The 23458-nt window shown below is 43.7% G+C and overlaps 1 protein-coding gene across 6 annotated transcripts; it reads left to right on the plus strand.

The window, feature by feature from the left end:
• On the plus strand, window positions 1-22939 carry KLHL24 (kelch like family member 24). 6 transcript variants are annotated; one of them, XM_041486844.1, is made up of 9 exons: window positions 1-140; window positions 238-337; window positions 3233-3325; window positions 6694-7681; window positions 12690-12874; window positions 13752-13870; window positions 14944-15132; window positions 15566-15754; window positions 16916-22939. In XM_041486844.1, the coding sequence occupies exons 4-9, from the start codon at window positions 6762-6764 to the stop codon at window positions 17114-17116; spliced, it is 1803 nt and encodes a 600-aa protein (XP_041342778.1). In that variant the 5' UTR covers window positions 1-140; window positions 238-337; window positions 3233-3325; window positions 6694-6761; the 3' UTR covers window positions 17117-22939. The 6 variants fall into 6 exon arrangements, with proteins under 6 accessions (XP_041342778.1, XP_041342782.1, XP_041342781.1 ...); XM_041486848.1 differs by lacking the exon at window positions 3233-3325; XM_041486846.1 differs by lacking the exons at window positions 1-140; window positions 238-337 and adding an exon at window positions 501-774.
• The last annotated feature ends 519 nt before the right edge of the window (window positions 22940-23458 follow it).

Genomic DNA, 23458 nt, shown 5'->3' on the forward strand with positions numbered 1-23458 from the left:
CAGCCCTGGAGTCCTGAGCACACTCTGCTCCTCTTCAAGTTTCAGTGGCAGAGCACGGTCAGCTACTGCCAGGAGCACACGGCTGGGAGCTCTTCCTGGGAACATCCTGGGGTCAGGAGACTGGGGAGGTTCATCAAAAGGTAAAGATATATTATGCCTGGGATTGATATCCAACATTTAGGAGAGCAAAGTAGGGGGGAGCTAATAGAACTTGTATTTTTTCCTTTCCCTTGGCAGTAAGGGGCCAGAGGGGGAGGTCATCCTTCTAGGAAGCACACAGCCAGTTACCTGCCCACATCAGCTCCACTGCGTTGCATAAAGCCTCATTTAGTACCAGGTAATGATCTTAATTTAAGCATGCATGTCCCTGCCCTCGCCTCGCTGCTCTGCATTATGGGCTCGCAAGTTTGCTTATGCTAAAGGGCAGAACAAAAATAAATTTCCATACTCCCAGGCATGTTCCATCAGCCTGTGTTGGAGCATGGGCCAGTGTCCAAATACTTCGGATATGAAGTGAATTTGGGCTCCAGGACAGGCTCAGACCTGCTCATGAAATTGCAGGGCGATGACACCAGGGTCCTGCTTTTATATTTGCAGTTGACTGGCTGCCACCAGTGGGACCCCCAGCTGTGACAGCAGAGCTCTCTTTTAAGTGTCCCGGCTTAAAGATGACCTTGGCTTTCCGTGGTCAGCAGGGACAGGGACACACTGTTTTGTGTTACTGTTGAAGAGGAACTGGAAATTCTGAATTAATTGGGTGGAGCTGTGGCTCAGGTAGACAAAGATTCTATCTTGGTTAATTTTTTTCATGTAATGATTTTTGTTTTGGTCATGTAGGCTGAACACCCACCCCAAGACAGGCTGTTATTTTCAGTCTGGGAGCCGGCTCTTGCTGGAGAGCTTCGGTAGGGCTCCCCAGAGCCGGCACAAGGGACTGTCACGCTGCAAGGTGCCCTCCCGATGCAACCGCTTGCTTCGATGCACCTGAAGCTTTTGCCTGCTCACGGGGCGGGGAGGGTCGGGTGTACTTGTGGGGTACGCGGGGTGTGCTCCCCCTGCCCCGCAAAGGGACGGCGATGGCAAGAGCTCGCAGCGACGGCGGCTGCTGCCACCCACCCATCGCTGCTGCTGCCGCGAGGCTCTCCCGTCCCCCGCCGTTTGTCCCGGCTCCCCCCGGGGCGCTGACGGCCGCCCGGCAGCGGGGCCGTCTCCGGGCGGGGCGGCAGAACTACAGCTCCCAGGGCCGCGCGGAGCCGGTGACATCATGTGCGGTGGCTCCGAGGTCACATGCCCCGCCAGCCCCTTTGTTTTGAGCGGCGCTGGCAGCGCGACCGGCAGCGGAGAGGCCCGAGCGCGCTGCACCGCTCCGGATCGCACCGCTCCGCTCCGCGCCCACCCACCTGGCCCGACCGACCCCGACCCGGCCCCGGCGGCGGCGGCGGCTCCTGCGAGGCGCAGCGCGGCAGGGCGCGCTCCCGGCTGTGAGTGCGGGGCGGCGGGGCGCGCTCCCGGCTGGGAGGGCGAGGGGTGCGGTGCCCCACGGCGGGCCGGCAACCCCTGGGGAAGGCGCGGAGGCTCCTGCGGGACAGCCGGGGCGCGGGGCCGAGACGCGGGGTAGGCCGGCACCGTTAGTCGCCGCGGAGGGGACAGCGCGTCCGGGGCCCTGCTGGCAGCGCGCGGCGGCGGTGCCACGCTGGGGAAGGGCTGTGGGCAGCGGCGGAGCCCCGGGGCCCGCGCCGGTGCATGTCCTGCGGTGTGCGGTGCTGCTGCTGCTGCTGTTGTTATTGTTATTGTTGTTGTTGTTGTTGCTGTTCCCCGCCCCGCGGCGCGGCGCTGCCGGCGGGCGCTGCGCTCCCGGCCCGCCGGGCAGAGCGGGCGGGGGGCGCGCGGAGCCCCCGNNTGGCGCGGATTGGCCGCGCGGGCGGGAGGGGGCGGGGCCGCGGGCGCGGATTGGCCGGGGCGCGGGGGGGCCGCGGCGGCGGCCCGGGGTGAAGGTGAGCTGGAGGGCGGGCCGGGAGGAGCCATTTTGTACCGCCGCCTCCGGCCGCGCTTCGCTCGCCTCCGCTCGGTTGCGGTGCCGCGCTGTTCCCTGCGGCAGCGGCTCCCGCGGGCTCCCTGCCCGGCCGTGCCGGGGCTGGGCGCGGGCGGGTCCGTTCTGCAGCTTTCCCCGCCGGGCTGCAGCCCGGCGGGCGCTGGCCCGTGCCGGATGTGCTGGCATCTGGCTGAACCCCGGAGCCCTGGGAACAACACTGTGGCCGGGGCTCAGGCTGGAGTTTGGCTTACCAAAATCTGAATCACGTGCGAGAACGACAGCGAAGCCAAAGGGGAAGGATTGGGACTGTTTCACTGTTTCCCCATACATGAATGATACTACGCAGCGTGCTTTTTCCCCACTTTTTTCCCCATTTAAATTGTTTTTTTTCCCTTCTGACGGACCTTTTCGTTTACAAAACGGTACATAAAGGGTTCTGCAGTTTCAAGGTGTCCTTTTTCAATCCTTGTTTTTGTTTTGTTTTACTTAATAATCATGATTCTCATGTCCCAGTCAGTTCCTGTTTTTTTGCTGGGTGACTTTTGAGGGCACTTAAGGCTTTTTTGGTGTGTGTGTGTCACTAGCTTGTATAACTATTGAGTTTTGATATTCTTTCTTTTTTAGAAATGAAGAGAGTGTCCTACATTAGAATAAAAAAACTAATGCAGTTGAGCTAACTTTTATCGTGTCAGTCAGTTCGATCACGGTCAATTCTTGTTCAATAGTTAATCTGTATTCTTATAGACATTCCAATTCTCAATATCCCTTGTAAAACAAGAATTCTTATTTAAAAAAAATCTTTAAAACCAACAACATTTTTGGTCTTTTTCGTATCACAGAGAAAGATGAAGGAAGGCGAAATGTTGCGTTTGTTTTTTTTGTCAGAGGGAAAGGTTATGTTCTTTTTGCCCACGCCCTCTTCCTTTCCAAACAAGAAGAGCACGTGCGGCGGTTCCGCCCGCTGCTCCGGGGGATTTGTTCTCTCAGCCTCAGGGTAACCCCACACCGCCTTACCTCCCATCACAAAACACCGGGCACCGGCCTCAGCTGCAGTTCCCAGGCCTCGGCACGAAAACACCGCTGCCGTACTGGGTTTCGGTTCTGGGGGTGCTGTGCTCACGGTGACAGCCCGGGACCGTGCGGTGCTGCTGGCCCGGCCCTGCCCGGCCCTGCCCAGCGCCTCCTCTTCTCCCCTCACAGGCGGTCAGCGCTCCGGCCTCGCCCGGTGCTGGCAGCGGTGGCCACGGGCCGGACGTCGCCTCCCGGCAGCTCAGAAGCCCAGCGCAGCCTCAGGTACTCGGAAAGCACGGCCCGAGGGCGGGCTCTGGGGCTCGGGCACACCTGGGGACAGGGTGTCGCTGGAGCGCTGGCCCCGGAGCTCCGGGACACACCGGGCACAGGAGCCCGGCTGCTGGCCCTGCTGCGGCTGAGGGGAAGCGCACACCAGGGGGCTGCGCTAGAGGAAGGAGGGGTTCAGTGCCACGTAACAGTATTTTATCAAAGAGGATTTACCGATAGAAGGTCTCAGGGCAGACGTTTTATAGACTTCTTCTAGCAGCCTGTGAATTGGGCTTGTAGGGTATTTCTGAGGAGCAGCTGGTGTAGACAGGCTTAGGGATGGTGTAGGTGAAGGAAATAGAGGAACCTGGACTGTGGTGAACCCAGCTTAGCTCAGAAATACGTGTGTGTGAGGTAACATCCATGTCAGAGCCATGTCTGTGTTTGGAAAGCATTTGTAAAACCTGTTGATTATAAGTGTGATTTGTTTTACCTTTCTAGTTTTTCAAATGGGCAGATTCTGAATGCTTAAGATCCATCCTTGTTGACCCTTGCTCAGACAAGCAATCCAGTAGATTTTGTATTATTTTTTTCTCTTTGATCAAGAACTTCCCAGTACTTGGGGGGAAAAAAATTGTATTTTTCTTTTGCTTTGTTTAAACTTACTGAAGAGATCTGAGTGTTAAATTCTCTGAATGGCTGGTGTTTTACAGTGCAGGGTCTAAGGCATAAAAGTGCCTCTGCATCCAGAAGGGTGCAGACAGGTCTGTGTTTCCCCCCTTTGCACAACATCCAGCTCAGCCTCAGGCACAGGTTCCCCTCTGCCTTTCCCACTTTGGCAGCTGGAAGGTGACATTTGAAAACTGCTAGAGCAAGATTTGCAGGAAGGCAACACGTAAATGTGATAGAGCTGAACATGTGATGCTGTTACTGATAGGCTTGTGAAATTGTTTTGCTGAAGCAAACCTGCAGAAATAATTAACTGGAAATTGAAGGAAAGTACATTTAAAAACAGTATGTTCTGTGATGGAGTTCTTTCTCCTTTTTAGTATCTTATTTGTGATTTTAAAATATTTATCCCCTTGAGTAGGTTTTACTCTGTGAATTTTTTTTTCATTCTCCCATTTCTTTAAACCATTAGGACATTAAAAATAAAAATTGTTTGCTGACCACTAATTTTGTGATGTTCCAAGCATAAAGAAGACATTGCTTCCTTCAGTGAGCAGTTGTAGCCCAGAGCCCTTGTTTCTGGTTATTAATGATTGTGTAATACAGTGATGTCTTAACTTCTCACATAATGAGAAAGATACCGTCTTGAAGAATTTCTACTTAGTTGCTGTGTTTTGCCCTTTCATGCAACATCAGGGTCTTGCTTTTCATTTCAAGCTAACTGTCTTTGGAAAAGGACCCTTAGCTTCTGTGAAATTAATCTGATATAAACCTGCGATGTTGGAATCGAGCCTTTCGTGTTTATATTTCTATTTGCATTGTTGTATTTCCCTTTGCTGCTGCTGCTTTGTTTCTGCCCACTTCCTCATGCGGGTAGTACCTAGTTAGTTGCAGTTGAAATTCAGTACAGGGGTGGGATTTTGGCAGCAGGGCTGGTGAGGTGCTGGGGGTGGTTGTTGGTGTTGTTTTGTGTCGGGGCTGTGTCACTGCAGGGTGAAGCGATTGTGCAATCCGTGGGATAGAATGTCAGCTACAGATCAGATTGTCCATTTGTGCCTCGTTAGTCTCTCTGAAGCCATCAGTTATTAGATAGGCTCATTGCAACAGCGTTTTTCAGGCATCAGTGTGACAACTGGTCCTATTTTAAGTCAAATTAAAACGAAATATTTTGTAGGGTAAATGAGCCCCAGACCAAGAATCTACCTTATAAATTTGTGTAAAAAATTTTATTGGGAACGGGATAGTTTTAGAACCTCTTTTCTCAATGAGTGAAGGGACAGCCTGCATTCTTTCCTTGCTGTTTGTTCAGTTGGTGCCTTTTAAAGGTGCTGTGTAAAAAGGCTGTTTAAAAAAAGCACGTTCATTGTGTGCTATATTAAGTAGTGACGTGGCCAGTCTGGGACTGGGTAATTGCAGCTCTGAGGATGGGAGCTCATCAGGAAATGAAATTGCCGTGAGGAGTTGGTGTTTCCTGACTGTGGATTCAGGGAAACTGAGAATAAAACCTTGGGAGGCATGAAAAAAAATTCCATAAATGTAAAAATAATTCAGTTTGTGGCCTTGTAGACATACAAGTAAATATTACAAGCATTTGGAATTGTGCCAATGCCAGGCCCAGGAGGGTGCTTTGCCAGCCTTTTGCTACCTCAGTATATCTTGGTGTACATTCATCCAGGTCATTTTTAAGGTCAGGAGAGGCAAAAAGCCCTGTTGTGGTAGTTTGGTTGCTCTCACTAACTCTTACATGCATTATTTGCAAAGTCAGCTGCATTTTCTTCACCTACACACTTTAATATTGGCACATGCGAACGTTTGAGTATTTGGTTTTTGCAACTTCAGTGCTCTGATAGTGTGAGTGTGTGTTTGCATGCTGGGAGGAACCTTTACACTTGAAACTGGAAGGTGTTCAAGCAGAAACTTCTGCTAATAATTATTTGCCAGTAGGGCTTTGGAAACAGAAAATTTTGCTGTCCTCAGCAAGTTGCCCTTTGTTCATATTTCCAGTAGTTTTACACAAAAAAAAAAAACATAGTTCATCTTTCATTCTGATCTGTGTGCTAGAAATTTACATTCATTTTTAATAGAATCATAGATTGTCAATGAACTAATTTTTAGATGTTAGGAATGAACAGGTAAAAACTTACGGTCAAGGTTACTTGTTGAGATCACAGATTGTTATTTAACTCTAATGTTACAAGACTTCATTATGATAGACTTTATAATGAAAATGGAGTGGCTACTCAATTAAATACTTGCTTTTAAAATTTCAGTCTTCCCCCCCACTCCCCTTTTTGACTGGTGCTATTATATTAGTACTTTGGAGGCTCCAGCTGAAAGGAGGATCACACTGAAAAAAGTGAAAAGCTCTTGATCATTATTCAGGAGATTTTGGCTTCTAGCCAAATCAGCCAGATGATTTGCTAGAGCCGGGGTCTTGAGATTTTTTTGTCTTGCACAGTAATGCAGTACCAGTGATTCTGGGACACTCAGAAACTGCCATCCACGACATCTGTTTTCTGGGTATATTTTGCATTTAACACTTGGCAGTGCTGCACTGCCCTGGGCAGGGTGTGCACTAATTTGCCCTGTGCCACCTCCAAGAAAGGTCAACAATTTCATCAATTCTTAGAGTGAGCAAACAAGTATCTTGTCTAATTCCTGTGATGCAACTAAGAGTGTGTCAGACTGAATACTGAGGTGTTTTAATTTTTCAGACCGTTGCACTGAGAAGGAGAACCTCTGCAAGTTTTTCTCAATGACTCTATAGCCAACTGATGTAACAATGGTACTAATATTGGGACGCAGACTGAATAGAGAGGATAGCGGGATAAGAGATTCCCCTGCAACCAAGCGGAAAGTTTTTGAAATGGACCCAAAGTCGTTGTCAGGCCCTGAGTTTTTCGACTTCTCCTCGGGATCATCCCACGCTGAAAGCATTCTCCAGATCTTCAATGAATTCCGAGACAGCCGGCTGTTCACGGACGTCATCATCTGCGTGGAGGGCCGGGAGTTCCCGTGCCACCGCGCCGTCCTCTCGGCCTGCAGCAGCTACTTCAGAGCCATGTTCTGCAACGACCACAGGGAGAGCAGGGAGATGCTGGTGGAGATCAACGGCATCTTTGCCGAAGCCATGGATTGCTTTTTGCAGTACGTGTACACGGGCAAGGTGAAAATCACGACGGAGAACGTGCAGTATCTCTTCGAAACATCGAGTCTGTTCCAGATCAGCGTCCTGCGCGACGCCTGCGCCAAGTTCCTGGAGGAGCAGCTGGATCCTTGCAATTGCCTGGGCATCCAGCGCTTCGCAGACACGCACTCGCTCAAGACGCTGTTCACCAAGTGCAGGAACTTTGCGCTGCAGACCTTTGAGGATGTGTCCCAGCACGAAGAGTTCCTGGAGCTGGGGAAGGACGAGCTTATTGATTACATCTGCAGCGACGAGCTGGTGATCAGCAAGGAGGAGATGGTGTTCGAGGCCGTGATGCGCTGGGTGTACCGCGCGGTCGAGCTGCGCCGGCCCGTGCTCCACGAGCTCCTGACGCACGTCAGGCTCCCGCTCCTGCACCCCAACTACTTTGTCCAGACTGTGGAAGTGGACCAGCTGATTCAGAATTCCCCAGAGTGCTATCAGCTGCTGCACGAAGCCAGGCGATACCACATCCTTGGAAACGAGATGATGTCTCCCAGAACTAGGCCACGAAGGTGAGGAAATTCTTTTAACCTTTTTTCCTGCTGAAGGACATGTTTGATGTACTGATGTTTGATAAATGCATGCCTGGAGAAACGTCTCTTGCAGATTATTTTACTTTGCTAAACTCTGGAGCTGCTGCAGTTAACCTTCTGTACTTCCCCACATGCATGAAGCTCACATGTCTGAGAGTGTGCATAAATGAGTCTTTTTACACAGAGCACTTTATTGCTCTAAAAAAAGGTAAGTCAAGTTATATTACCTTGCAAGTAAAGTACTTCCTTAATGTTAATGTTTGCTAGGGGAGATCTTAAGTTACTTTATACAGTAGCAGTGTCTTGAAGAGAACTTACTGTGCCTTGGCAGGAAAACCACTCCATTTCCCCAGCTTTCTTTTTGTAACAAAGTCATGTAAACCTACAGCGCACCACAGAGGATGTGGATGTGGGTATTATGTTTTCAGAGCATTTCCTTGCTACATCACAAATATTTTACAGGTGGAGTAGCACATGTGTTTCTAATAGACAGCAGAACAACAGGTTGTTAACTGTAAATAAACCAGATATTGTATTTTTAAAGAATCATGAAACAGTTCCTGAAGTATTTTGTGCTCATTCAGTGACATTTTAATAATTCACAATTGCTGCTGCTTAATAATGTGTTACACAAATAGATGACTGAGGTTGCAAGAAGAAATGAGGAAGAATCCATTAGTGGCATTTATGAGCAATGGCTATTATGATTTTTTTTTTTCCTGAAAAATATTTTCCCTGTCTCATGTCAACGATAGTAGACAGGATAGTTTGTAGTTAACTCCAGCTGATTTGAGAAGTTTTTTATAAAATCGTATGTTACGTTAAGGTGATGCAATGGTGGTCTAGACAGATTGTATTAGGAGTTACTCCTCTTTGTTTACTCTTACTCATATGTGGTTGCTCTACAGTGACTCTGCAGGGAACCTTTATTTTTTTGGCAGGTGTTGAAGGCTTGCTTAAGGGGAAAAAAAAAACCACTTGGCAGTGTTTGCCCCATTAGTGGCTTTCCAGTCGTCAGTCCTGCCATGAGAGAAGAAATTCATCCTGAAGTCCCTGCAGCCCTGCTCCCACCCGGGCTTTCTAAGCTGTGCACTGCCGTGGGAGGTCTTAGCAAGCGTTTGGATCACGGAACTTTGGGAATTGCTGCAGTGGTGGTTTCTGGGCTGGAGGGAGGGACTATGGGAATTCAGACAGTTGGAGGGGGCTGCAAGCTGCAGTGTTTGGTTTGGTGTTTGTTCTGCTTTTCTTACCCAGTTGGCTGGGGAAGGCAAATACACTCAGGAGTTCTGTCAGTGTGGGGGATGGATGTGCTTGAAATTCTGAGCATCCCCAGAGTGGGGCTCTGGTGAAGTACCTTGCCTAGTACAGGTGATTTCTGAAGCCGGGGGTTTGTTGGTTTTACTCCTGAGTTTATTAAACGGCAGTGGGAGTTTGAGTAGATAGGAACAAGAGAAGTAATTTACAAAGAGAAAAACTGGCTGGCATCCCAGCAGGAATTTTTTCCTCTTTTCTATATTACATTCATGGAATAGTTCTTTGTCATTTGTTTCTGTTGTCTGTTTGTTTCTGTTGCCTATAGCAAAAAGGGATCATATTTTGCAATAGTTGCCAGGTCCCCCTTCCCCCATGTTTTCATCGACCTTTTCTGGGCATTTTGGAGGGCTTTGGGGAGGGGAGGGCAATAGAGAGCTCTTTTCCTTTTTTCTTGCCTTCCTCCAATATCTTTTCTATATAAACTATTTCTAAAAGGAGACAGGCTACAGGATAAAAAAATCTCGCACCAGTGCTTTTGGTGAAACTTTGGGATATAAATTGTGATCAGTTGTATGGATGTGGATGCACCATAGGTGAAGTGGGTTCTACTTGTTTTTTCAAAGAACAGACTACATTGCAATTCAAGTTGATTTTTTTTTTCTTTTTGAAGCCACTGAAGAGTTACCTGGCAAGTTAAGAGTTAAATAAAAGTTTAAGGTGTGGCATAACTGTTCTCTTTGCCACTAAGGCATCCTTGGCGAATGCAGGTCTTTCTGAGACAGCCTTTCAGTTCCGGGCTTGCAACAGTGACATCTTGAGGCTGTCCCTCCTGCTCCCTGTAAGCCTGTCCTGTCCCTGCTGTTGTGTTGCACACCAAATCTGCAAGCTGAGACCTGGCAGTGAGCAGTGACACACTTCCAATCCCCAAAACTGCAGGGGCTCTTCCTGCTGTGTGCTTTCAGACCCTGATCAAAGCTGCTGTTCAGCTGTCTGGTACCAGTACCTGAGTGTGCTCTTTAAGCAGAAATTAGCATGTTTATACATTCTAACATGTCCTTTTTGGTTGTCTTTGGAAAGTTTAATGTAGTCCCCTATTTTTCCCATTGGAGATGGGTTTCTGTTTCACTTTGCATTTTGTCTGCTACATCATTTGCTAGCCGAAATTGATTTAACAGTGAGGAAAAAAAATGCAGTGATTTACCAGAATTTCTGTAGTTTGAATTTCTGTCGTTTGTTTTCTGAACTTAGCATGGTTTTGGATGTGATCAGTTTGAACTACCACAAGTTCTCCTGTCCAGCTCATGCTGTCCTGGTTGGTGCTTTCACCTCATCAAGAGGTGTGTGTGGAGCTCAGGACCCCTGGAAAGCCTGCTCTTGGGAATGCATGGAATTGTGTGACACCTTTGACTGTCTTCCACTCCCTCTTTTCTATTTAATGCACCCGTTCTTGGTGGGATGGTGTCTCCTGGAATCTTTACAGACTGTTTTAACACTGTGTTACTTTGCTCACAGTATTTCTTCTGAGGGCTACAAGAAGGGCTTCCTGTACCACTGGTTGAGGTCACAGCTTATCCTAACCTTCATTTAAATATATCCTTAGTTCTTTTCTGGAATTAGCCTTTGCCTGAATGTTCTTTTTGTGTATTCCTACCACATTTTACTAGTTTTTAAAATAGGTGTGCACTCTGTTATTTGAAAAGAAAAATTGAACTAACTATAAAACCTGCACAGTGCAAGACTCATTCAAGAAAATACAATGAAGAAAATTTTTCTGATCTGAAAGTGATTCTTTCTGAAGAAAGAATCAGATTCTTTCTGAAGAAAGAATCTGGTCATTTTAATACCCATTTAATATGGGTATTAGAATGTCAGGAATTTTTTTTTGTTCTCTTTGGATTTGAAATACTGTGCTAAATGAATATTTTCTTGAAAAACTCCATTATAGCAATTCATAAAAAGCTCTCTCTGAGCAAAGTTTTTTAGTTCATTTAGTTTTAAACCAAAGATTAATAATCTGTCACAGTCATCTTTTCAGTGAGTGAATGGAGGCCTTAATTCTAATCTAGAAAGTAATGCACAGGCAAACCTCTTTGTACACAATTAGCTGGTGTCTTTGGGCTTGCTTCTAAGGCAAATTATGAGATGAGCGCCTTGCTTTTATGGAAGTTCTTTTCCTGGGTAATGCTTGGTTAGCACAGGAACTTTCCCTCTCTTACCCTTTGAGAGATTCTTTTCAGAGTTGTTCCTCAAGAAAGCAAAACCCAGTAAACAGTAAATACATAGAAACCAGGAGGGGAGCATGACTTCAAAGCTGAGCAGCTGGCAAGAGTTTCTTCTGGTGGGTTCAGGTGGGTAAGGTCCATTCCTCAGGCACATCTCATTTATCTCATCCTGTGGGATGGTAGCATTTAGCATTGCCTTTGCCTGCTTACAGTATTCTGGGTAGAAACAGACATGGAATATTTCACTTTGGTGTGTGGTGACAAGGAGATAGAAGGGCTCATGAGTTTTATTCATGATGTTTCAAGACAGGGAAAGCCTCATCAGGATTTTTAGGTGAATATGTGCATAAGTTCATGTTAGGAACTTGAGGGTCAGATCACGTAACTTTTACCTCAAATCCAGTCATAAATCTTTTCTTCTTTGTTTTTGAGAGAAGACTGCAGTACTCAGCAATAGGGATACCTATTCCCAGTGGGATCATAGTAGAAAGCAGAACACAACAAAAAGGCTCATCAGAAATAAAATCAATCTTACATTCAGTTTTGCTTAACTGACAGCAGTCCTTGAAATAACTATGTCAGTGCAAAGTGTTTGAATTTTAAAATGCTCTGGAAAGAAAGGAGTTTGACAAATGCTGACAAGAAGTCATAAGTCTGAGAGGAGGAAAAAAAAGTGGTCACAGTTTGATTTGCACATCAAAGATAGTTGGTCGATTCTCTACATTTAAATGTTCATTAACTTTTGTTAGATAAATTTTGTTATTGCTGTGAATATAGAATACGTATAATGCAGAAGTATCTGGTGAGTAGAAGGAGAATCAGTGTGTGGAATAAAACTTAAAGGTCTGTTTGGGTATTGCAGACTGTCAGGTAATGCCTCATTTATTCCCACTGAGTTGTAGTTTTTGGTTTCAGGTTTGAATTTTTATTTCAGTATTCCTTAATTTTTCCTCCTGTCACTGCTGTTTTCAGTTTTAATGTGCATTGGCTCTAAGGTCTTTTTGGTTTTCCTTATTTTGGTGACTACATTCCTTCTGCTTTTAAACATTTGGAATATTTAGGTGATGTAAAGTGTTATAGATTTTGTAAAGCTCAGGAGGGGGAAGGAAGACTGATTGCATTGTGAAACAGATTGTTCATCTCATTGTCTCTGGCCTCGCTTGAATTCTGTTTCTGATCTATGTGTACAGTCAAAGGAAAAACATTATTATAGTAAGAGCTTTCTATGTTACTTAATGACGTGGTTTTTATATAGAATGTTGTGCAGTGCAGGTCCACCACGTACACAGGACTCCTGTCAGTGTGGTAACCTGCTGTGTAATGAGACAGCTGGAAACAGTGAAAACCTGATTGATAAATGACTCTTTCTTCTATTTTATTTTTTCATTGTTATTATGAAATTAAAGCTAAATAGTATTTTTTCTGATTTTTGCAGAGTTTTGAAGACAATGTTGTTTGGTCTCCATGTACTATTATCCCCTACATCTTAATTTTCTGTGTTCACTTTTTAGATCAACTGGTTATTCTGAAGTGATAGTTGTTGTTGGAGGCTGTGAACGAGTTGGAGGGTTTAATTTGCCATACACGGAGTGCTATGATCCTGTGACAGGAGAGTGGAAGTCACTGGCTAAACTTCCAGAGTTTACCAAGTCTGAGTATGCCGTGTGTGCTCTGCGGAATGATATTCTTGTTTCAGGTGAACAATCCTAAACAATTCAAGACTTCTTTCTTTGTTTGGTTGGTTTTCCTTGTGTCCTGTTCATGGGGTGTGTTTGTTTTGGTTTGCTTTTTAAGTAGTGTGGCAGATCTTTGTACTGTGAACTTCCAGAAGCTCAGCTGAAAGTCACTTGCTGCTGTGAACACCAGCCCCAGCACAATCTTACTGTAAACAAAAGTGTTTTCTGGAGTTCTTGTTTGGCATGAATCCACAGTTTTTTACAGCTGATTCCAGGACATCAATTGTATTTAAAGAGACCAGCTAACTAGCGGCTGCTTTGAAATACAGCAGGAGCCTGTGTGCTGCAACAGCTGGGAAAACTACAGACAAAAAATCCCAAGCAGGCTTCTTCCAACAGCACATTCAGTCCTTTAGCAAGGGAAAATTACAGGGTGCAGCTGATGGTTCAGACAGGAGGCTGCGTGTGTTGGTCTCCTCAGGTGTGTGTGCCTGTGTCATTGGAACAAAGGGAGAAGCCAAGGAGATGCTCCCAGAGCAGAGGAGGGGGGTGGGAGGGATGTGCCAAGGGCATTTCGAGGGTCTCATCTGGGTAGTGACACTACAGAAAATCTGAAGAGCTTGGGCAAAAGCCATTAAAATGCATTCCAACTTCAAGGAATAATCTGGTGTGATTTCAGCATTATGGGAAAGGAAAGCGTGAGGAAAACAACTCACTGTGATTTTATCTTTGAAATCCACTGCAAATTACTTATTCAGTGTAATGTATAAATACTGGTACATCCTTCTTACATCCCAAAGGGGATATAAAGTTTTCACTGCCCACTCTAGAGGGGGGTATTAGTAGTTGGCATTATCCATTCAATAATTATTCACATTGGCATGTTTCATTTCAAAGGTGGAAGAATCAATAGCCGGGATGTCTGGATTTATAACTCTCAACTTAACATTTGGATCAGAGTTGCCTCCTTAAATAAAGGCAGATGGAGACATAAAATGGCTGTTCTTCTGGGTAAAGTAAGAGAAATATATTTTAATTTATTTCTAGTGGGAATGTTTGCTCTATATAAGGAAACAGAGGAGAAAATACTTAAGTATTACTTTGTATTTCATATCAAATAATTTTTAAACTATTTTTTATATTTTCAAGTATAATACTTCAAACAGTTAGGTTCTTCATCAGTCAGACACTACCCATGGACATGAAAATCATCTTACTGCTCATTTATTTGTTGGGGTTTTGTTTTTTCATCATTGAAGTGGCTTTTTTCCCAGGAGCAAATTTTTGGGAAGCAAAGAAGCATCTGGATTTGCCTGTGCTTCAAAATGCTGTCTAACAGTTTATGTAGTTATTAACAGAAACTGATACTGCTCTAAATGTTGGCAGTTTTATTTAATGTTTTCTATGAAATTAAGCAAACACATGTCACGTGGAAATGGGAGGTTTTCCTGTATTTTGAAGGCAAATATGTGTGACCATAAAACCACTAGCTGGGACTCCCTTACTGAAAGTTAGACAAGATGTGCATGTGGTGTCACTTGATCTTCTTAGAGATGAAACGTGCAGCTAAGCAAGCAGAGGGAAGAAGGTAATCACAAATAATGAGGAGCTGTGCTTCCTAAATATGAAAGAAGAGACAAGAAAGTAGAGTTTACAAACTGAGAGGAGGAAATACTTCAGTAAGCAAGTAGGGAAAAGGCAAAATACCAAAAAAAAGCAAAGGTAAACTCAGATGGGCGTTTGCTGCTGCTGTTGTTGTTGACTGTTATCTAAAAAAAGAGAAATACAGAGGAATGCTTTTTCTAACAAATGCTATTCAAATAAGAAGTTTCTACTGCAGTATTAATAATACTATGCTTTGGCATGTGTTTGCAGTGTCATTCCACATGTGACTGAATGGAACTCTCCAGGGAGTCTTTACCTGTTATTTTCAGACCATATTCTTCTCCTCCTGTGTATAAATAAAGAATGTGAGGAATGTGTCCTTTGACAAACCCAGCCAATCAGCTTTAAATGAATTGAATTTGATATTTAAATGTAATAGCTGCTGCAAACACGACATGATGGTAGTTTTCCCCACTTTGTGCAGGTGTACGTGGTGGGAGGATACGACGGGCAGAACCGCCTGAGCAGTGTGGAGTGCTACGACTCCTTCTCCAATCGCTGGACGGAGGTGGCTCCCCTGAAGGAGGCTGTGAGCTCCCCAGCTGTCACCAGCTGTGTTGGCAAACTCTTTGTCATCGGGGGTGGCCCTGATGACAACACCTGTTCTGACAAGGTCAGTTACCTCTGTTGGGTTGCATCTTCTATCCACAGCAAACTGGATTGCTGGTTTAAAACCAGGTCCTGCAGGAGATCTGCTTGAGCTGTTTTTTGCTGGATGGAGTCTGGAGTTATTCTAATACAAAAAATATAGAGTAAAAAACGTTAATTGAGCAATACACTGTTCCTGTGGTCTTTCTCATGGATACATTGCATGTACCATTGGCTTCACAAGTTCTGTGAATTCTTAAATGGGAGTGTTTGGAAAACAGTGTAAAATATTCCTCATATGTATACATTATTGATATATGGATCTGCATGTATGTTGACTCCTGTTATTTTGGGGAGGCCCTGCTGCTTTGTCTCTCCTTGTGTGACCTGTGTGGGCATGCCAGGCTGTTCCTTGAGTTGGGCCTTTCTCAGTCTGAAAGGCCTGTCCTTGTTTCCAGGTTCAGTCTTACGATCCTGATACCAATTCCTGGTTGCTCCGTGCCACCATCCCCATTGCCAAGAGATGTATCACGGCCGTGTCCCTGAACAACCTGATCTACGTTGCTGGCGGGCTCACCAAAGCCATTTACTGCTATGACCCCATTGAGGACTACTGGATGCATGTACAGAATACATTCAGCAGACAGGTAATTACCAATCAAAAACCCAAAGACAGCTGAAAGGTACTTTTTTACATTATCTTGGCATTAAATAAGTATACATTTGCTTAACCCTGATAGAATTGCATCTCTGATTCCATTCTTGCGTTGCCTCTTCATTCTGCATAACTCAAAACATCACAGAAGAGGAGGTTTCTAAACCAGTAGCTTTTCAGCTGGGTGTCACTTAGGCAGTTCAGGCTTTGCTTGAGAGCTGTTACTGCTGAAGAACAGTGTAGTGGATGATGATTTCATAGCATAGACATTACCTTCTGTTGCATGTTGTCATTTAGACTGAAGGGAGTAATTTCCTTATAATTGATTAAAGCCTTTCAGTGTAACAGGAAATACTGAAGGCTGTTTTTACAGTGTGAAAAAGCCCCACTGTATAGCACAGAAAGTGTCAGTTCAGCAGTGAGAGCTCTCATTTCCACATGTGGGACACTGAGCAGGATTTGAATGAGTCTGCTCAGTAGTGAAGTGTGTGTGCAGCAGTCACATTTCCCCATGTTTTAAAAACACCAGTCACATATTCTGTAGTATTACCTTAAGAGAAATTTGTTCTTTTTCCCCCAGCCTTCCCTCTGTTCCTCTGTTTTAATCTGTGTTCTCTATTTAACTGAGTATTTTTTCCATGCCTGCTTTTGAGGAAGAAATAAAGTCCTATCTCTGTTTCAAGTAAGACATAGCACTGTCTTTTCTTGTGCACTCTGTTTAGTCACACCTTTTTTCCTCTCCACATTTACATCCCTTTTCATTATCTGTTACTCCTCTAAGGTGCTTCTCCTTTTCCCCATTCTTTGCATTAATAGTACCTACTATTAATGGTGGTCCCTCTTCTGAAAACCTTTGTTCTCTCCTCCTTTCCCTATCTCACATCTTTCAGTGGTAAGTACAGTGTTGAGTTGTATTCCATTGTTCCCTTTGTCTGAGCTACATGTAGTAAAGGCTTAGACATGGAATAGTCTTGTGCTCTGCTTTCCCTAATTTTTGTGCTTTCTGCACTGGCCCTTTCAGGAGGGAACATTATAGGCCAGGCTGTTTGCAGAAGGCAGTCACAGTGCTGCCCTCCTGCACTGGGGCAGACACGCACGAATCAAGTCTTGCTTTTTAAATAACAGTGTGTTCCCTTGTGTTTTCTTGCAACAGGAGAACTGTGGCATGTCTGTGTGTAATGGAAAAATCTATATCCTTGGTGGAAGACGGGAAAATGGTGAAGCCACAGACACTATTCTTTGTTATGACCCTGCAACGGGCATTATCACAGGAGTAGCAGCCATGCCCAGGCCAGTATCGTATCATGGCTGTGTGACCATTCATAGATATAATGAAAAAGGCTTTAAACTGTAACTTTTCTTGAAAAAAGAAGAAGAACGAATCCAGTGGTCTGCTGCAAGACAGGCTTTTTAAAGATTCCTGAAGTGGAAATTCCCTGCCTAAGTGTCATGAAAATTATATTCTGTGCCTTTAGAAAAAGGGTTAATTTAACTTACCAAACAAGTCTACAAACCTGTCCAGTAACCAGAGTTCAGATATATCTGCTGTGGGCTCTGATACGAGAGCAGGACGTTGTACAGTGGTCGGAAAGTTTGCCCTGTGTGTGATTAGTAACTAAAACCTTGAAAGCTTTTTGGGGAAAGTGCCTTCAGCATTTGTGCCTGTGTCTTTAAAAGCAATATCTTCAAGGTGTTTCCAGTTCTGCTAACGGGAAAAATGCATAGGCAAGTAAATCCCAAAGTAAATCCCAAAAATCGTTATCTGCAATTTAAAAAGGTCAATTATAATTCATATGCATCATTCTTAAAAGCAGATTACTTGGCTTAACCAAGGAGATTTTTTTGGTCAGATCATGCATGGGTTGAAATTAAGAAAAAAAAAAAAACAAACAAAAACAACAACATAAAAAACCAAAGCAAAACCAAAACACCAACAAAACAAGCTACATTGGACAAATAAGAGAACCTCTGAGAAATGCTTTCTTCTGAAGGACAAACTGGTTGTTTGGTGAGCCACTACAACACACTGCAGTGATGCTTGTATACATTAACCCTGTGGAACTTTTCATAGTGCTCATAAATGTCCAGCAAAGAAGTACAAGGCTACATGACATGGAAAACCAGTGGGTTCAGGCATGCACCTGTGAGGCAAAGTTTGAATCACAGTTTTTACCTTTTTGAATAGTGTGGATGAAGGCTGAGAGTTACTGGGTTCACTCTTTGCTCACTGCAGTGTCTAAACTATTTAGGAAATAAAAGGATGTTGAACTCTGGCTTCTCTCAGTTTTCTGAATCATGTTATAAATTACCTGATGATAGAGTTTGTGTCCTACAACTTATAAATTGGTCTTTTGGATGTCTCATCTGCAGAGATGGCAGAGTATCCAGCAAGTATTTCTTGGCCTTTCTTCAGACAATCACTTACTGTAGCACAGTTAAACTACTGAATAAGCTGCTTGGCCATAGATAAAGAAGTTCTGGGAAGGTTCCTCCTTTCACCAGAAAAATATCTGTGGACCTGTCCATGTAGCCATATGATGTGTTTTGGATAATTTTGAAGCCTAGGAAGCACCTGCATTTTAATGCACCACCATTATTGGGTTGGGGTTTTTTCAGTAAAGGTATTTTTTTAAATCCTCCCTAGATTTCTGTACTAGGACTCCTTATTTCCAGTACACAGTTGTACAGTTGAGGCACAAAGTTCATAAAAACTGAAATAGCACTTGGGAGTTGGAAAATGAATAGGGTTGTCTGTGTACCAATTTCCTGTAAATCACCAAAAACCTCAGGACCTGCCTTTCAAAGGAATTCTGAGGACAGCAGCCAGTAAGGAAATCGGTCGGTGCCAGGGCAGAAAAACCCCATAAAACGCCTGCAGAGCCAGCCCTGGCCTCGGGGTTCTGGTCTCTGTGCTTGCTCAGGAGGGTGAAAACAAGCACCATCTCTGGAACGTTGTTTGTTCCACTGGACTTTCCTCATCTGTTTTCCCAGAGTATTTCTTCATGAGATGGAAATTCTGACCCTCAGCGAAGCTGTGCCAAACTGGGAGTCACCATTTTCAGTAATATGGTCATGAGTTTTAAAGAGCACTGGGAGCTGCACTTTGGGATGCATTAACTTGTAACCTCAGGAAAGGACACAAATTTCAGTTTCTGGCTGAATACCAAACACTGCTTTTGATATAGTAAGAATATTGATAAAATACAAATCATTGCATATCAGTGATCTAATCAGGAGGTCAGTCCCTGAGCATTCACATTGCCCTAAAAAGAAAATCCCTTGAAACAATGTAAGACAAATGAATCAGATAAATTAATCCTTTTCTAAGTTTCATCTGTTTTGCTCACCAAGTTTTACTTTGAAATGGCAATTTCAGTACCTGTGAATAAGGTCTGTTGATTGAATGGTAATTGCCCTGTAATGGATTTTATGTACTAACAGCGTATATAGTTTGTGCCATCCTTGTAAATAAAAATTACAAAGACTATAGGAGCACTTCGTTAGAGATGCAATTTGAAAAAGATCCTCCTTTCCTTTGATTTCCTCTTGTTTGTATTCAGACTTGTAACATTGTCATGCTATACTGTTTTTAAACAGTGCTTATTCTGTAGGTATAGAACAGTGTCATTTAATCTGTGTTTATAATACTGCACTACTCTGTAAATAACAAGATACTGCTTTCCAAGGTTTTTAAGACTAATTTTATAGTTTAGTGGTCTTTTCTTAACAATTTATGTACTGTTACTGTTACCTGTTTTTGAAAATGACAGTGTTTAATGAACCAGTAAATGCAGAAATGTAGATGCAGAAAACTGCTTACAGTTCTTCAGAATCTGTATCAAAGCTGAACAGTTACAGGTGTGGAGCACTGCTAAATGGCAGTTATTTAAGCAATGATTTCTTTAAAACAGACAGTGAGTTTTTCTTCTTGCTTGTTTACTCTGTAAATAATTTGCACTTATGGCCTTCAATTATTTTTAGATATACTAGAAAAGAACAATTTGACCTTGATTTAATGAAAATGTACCATTTTTCTAGAAGGATGCATTAATTTGGAAGTTGTATTCCTGAGCCACTTGTTCTCCAATGCATTTCACTTAGGTATGAATGGATTCAAAGATTTAACCTCTCACTCTTATGCATATCTAGATGCTTGCAGTTTGTGAGCTTGAGCAGCAAGTTGGTTTTCGTTTTTTCCTATGTCTCAGCTAGGAGAGAAAGTTGTTAATGTCATCTACTATAATCAAATTATTTCCGTCATAAATGGTAGTAGGTTTGGTAGCTGTAGAGCACGTGCACAAAGGTGGAACTTCAGTCCAAACATACATAGGAGGGCTCAAGCATCTCCAAGTCACACCTAAAAAATAAATTCTAAGAATTGTCTTCACTCTGCTAAACAGAAACGGCTAAATATTTTTATCTATTTTGATGTCCACTTCTGTTCTTAGCAGTGTGATGTTAATTGAAAAGGCAGTTGATGCTTTCTTGCAGCCAGGCTTCTGGAAGGTTCTGAATTACTTACTGATCACTGCAGCCTCTAGCCCTTGGCTTGTGGCTGAAGCATTCCCCTTTCACAGCCATCAGCCACAGAACATTGCCTGCTGATCTTGCAGTTGTAGCTGTAGACTCCCTCCTCGGGAGTGATTAAGTAGGCACAATTTGTGGAGTGTTCGATTTTATACTGTGTCTGGTAGGCATTTGGGGGATTGGGCACTGGGCTTTCCCCTCAAGCACCAAAGGGTCCAGACTGTACTGTTATTTTTTTCTTTTGATTGGCATCAATCCAGTTCTCATCAAAGGTAGCTTTGTTTGTACTCTTGTTGAAGCAGAGATGTTCATGCAGATTATGTTGATATGGACCCTTATCATAATTTAGTGAAGATTTTTAAATAGTATTTTTAACATGGCAAAGTTTTGAGAGAGGCTGATGATGGAGGAAGAGGATATGTTCACCTGGACAGAGATTCAGAGGAAGCTTTGGTCACCTGTGCTTGAGAGCAAGGATGCTACTGCCTCTTTAGTTTCTTCCTCAGAACAGTTGAGTTCACCTCATTATCCTAGGCACTTTGTTTATCCTGTTTGTGTTTGACTTGCTGCAAGGACAGAACAAGAAGCAGGCCCACTCACTGCCTGTGACTTGATGTTTGCCCCTGCCCGAGGCACAGGGGGGCTGATCAGCAGAGTCTGAGCTGAGTCGAGCTCTGAAGAGCAGAGACAGGAGAAAAGCATTGGAGCAGGCTCAGAGATGGCAGGAGGAGACCCAGTGTGTTTGGGGGTTGCAGTTTGGCTGGGCTTGTTGAAACCAGGGTGATCAAGATGCTAATAAGTTTGCAATTCCACATGCTGAAACTCAGGTGGAAAAAATGTTTCCTATTTGCCAACTCACTGAACTCAGCTGGAGCAATAAAGATGCAGATATGTTTGTGGTCTGCTAGTGGCAATGCTCAGGAAAGCCAGGGGTTCATTTTTCTGAATTGCCCAAATAGGCAAGTAGCTGTGGGGTTCTTTTTTACCATTGAAGATAAAACCCAGTTCAAGAGCATTAAGAATCTCACAAGACTTGATCATTGTAAGGCACAACGAATATTTTCATCTGAATGTAGTCTCATGTACACAAGAAATTACAAATTAAATTATTTGTTGTGCCTGGTTAAGAAAATCTGAGCACCATATACTCAGAAAAGGAGTCTGCTGGGTAAGATGGAATTTCTAAGCAGAAACCTGCTATCTGGTTGGGGGCCAAGTGGTGCTTTGGGTTTTGTAAAAGATGTTTAGCACACAAGTTTCCTCAGTGTGGAATTATTTCGGATGGCATTAATTGAAATGGATAATGGATCATGATTGTGTAACCAGCAGCCTCCCCCCAGGCCCAAACCAGCTGTGACTCTGTGTTCCCTGCTCGCTGCCTTTGTGTCACACACAGGTTCATGATAATGTTACTGTCTAAGAACTGTAAGCTATTTGCAGGAATATTTCTTTTTTTCTACTGTAGAGATCCAGTCAGTGCTAGTATGTTTATGTGTGCACATCTGTATGTGAATTATTTTGTGATCATTTTCTGATAGTGCTGTTACAAGTGATGCACATAAAGGCCCTGTGTACAACTTGTTAATAGGGTAATTAGGGCTTAGTTTATATGATTAGCTCCAAAGAAAATAATGTGTGTTAACTTTGAAAAAACCTGTGCCTTGAATTCACCTATATTTGTATCTGTTGTGAGGAAGAGCTTGGATTACTCCTCCCAGTTTGTTACCTTTATTATGATTGGTCTTACTGTCCAGACTGTTAATGTCCTTCTAGGAGAAATAAATCTTGCCATTCATTAAGTAGCACAGTTAAACTTCTTGTTTAGAACATGCCTAGAATGCTTCCATTATTACAGTGCTATGGCAGATTTAATCTTTAATTTAGTGAAATCAGTATTTGTTTTTTTTTTCTATTTTTTGTTTCCAGCAATGCCTCAGTGACAAAGGACTGAGTTTAGTCTTTGACTTCCTGTCCTTAACATGTACAGTTTCTTGTATTAGTCAGTAGCCTCTGTGATATTTCTGAACTCTACAAAGTCATCAACCTCTTGTTCAAGATACAAAATATGAAGCAATAATATGGTGCAGCATGGCAATAAGCAAATCAAGAGACTTGAATGTAATGTACTGTTACTAATTTCATCTGTGTAAATGCTGGACCTATGAGTCATTCTCTTTTGGTGCACGTGTAGCACTTTGGAGTTGGATTAATAGGAACTACTTGGCCATGGAAAGAGAGTTTACCTCCTGAACCGTTACTCATATGATATTTTCACCTGAAATCATATTTTCATTTTCCTTTTTTTGCTGAGGAAAACAGCAGTTCTTGTTATTCCTTGCCAGTTCCTTTCTTTACTGAAATATAAAAGCTGTAGTTCCACAGAGAGCTGATCTTGCCCTCAAGAACAGCCTGGTGCAGCACAAATGACATTTGAACAGGAAAGCTCAGACCACTTACTGTGTGCCAGAGTCAATGTAACGGATCTCACACATAACATTAAGGTCTTCAGATTGTGCTGACAGTAGAAAAGTGATTTTGTTATGTAGCACAATTGCAATAACACCTGTTATATTTAAATATACTTCTTGCATAATTCTTTGAAAGTTTTTTTAAAGTTCAGTGTATCTAATAAACATTTGCCTTTTGAATAGTTCACTGTGGTTTATTTAGTTTATGAGAAGTTCCAGGGTGGGGCTTGGTGGTACAAGGAGGAAACTCCCTCCTGCTTTTTTTGGGCCATGTAACTTGTTGGATTCTGCCCCTTGTGCAGTCTCTCCTCTCCTTTGATCTGTTCTCCTGCCTCCCAGTCTAGGTGTTTTCCCTGCTCATCGTTCTGTCCTACCAAAGGTAATAAAGGCAAGCTGGGGGCTGCACAGAAGAGTAAACTTGAAAGAAAACTGGAAAAAGTAAAAAGCAGGGGTTGGGATGTGAAATACTGGTTAGTCCTGGGTATTGTGATGACAAGAAAATGTGAACAGACACAGAAGGCAAAACCAGCATAGGAAATTGGGAAAAGGTAACAAAACGTGGCTTGGAAATAATCCTGTAGGTTTATTCTCCTAAAATCAGAGGCTTTGCTATCAAGATGCTACACACACGTGGCAGGGCAGGGGCAGGGCGTGGTAGAGCCCAAGTGAAAACGTGGCAGGCCAGCAGTGACTGCTGCAGC

This window comes from Pyrgilauda ruficollis, unplaced genomic scaffold (assembly GCF_017590135.1).
Source record: "Pyrgilauda ruficollis isolate IOZ18807 unplaced genomic scaffold, ASM1759013v1 scaffold79, whole genome shotgun sequence".
Taxonomy (NCBI): Eukaryota; Metazoa; Chordata; class Aves; order Passeriformes; family Passeridae; genus Pyrgilauda; species Pyrgilauda ruficollis.

Coding starts and splice junctions, on each gene's coding strand:
- KLHL24 (XM_041486844.1), top strand. CDS start 6,762: ATGGTACTAATATTGGGACGCAGACTGAATAGAGAGGATAGCGGGATA. Junction 12,875..13,751: donor GAATGATATTCTTGTTTCAG/GTGAACAATCCT, acceptor TTCATTTCAAAG/GTGGAAGAATCAATAGCCGG. Junction 15,755..16,915: donor AGAATACATTCAGCAGACAG/GTAATTACCAAT, acceptor TTCTTGCAACAG/GAGAACTGTGGCATGTCTGT.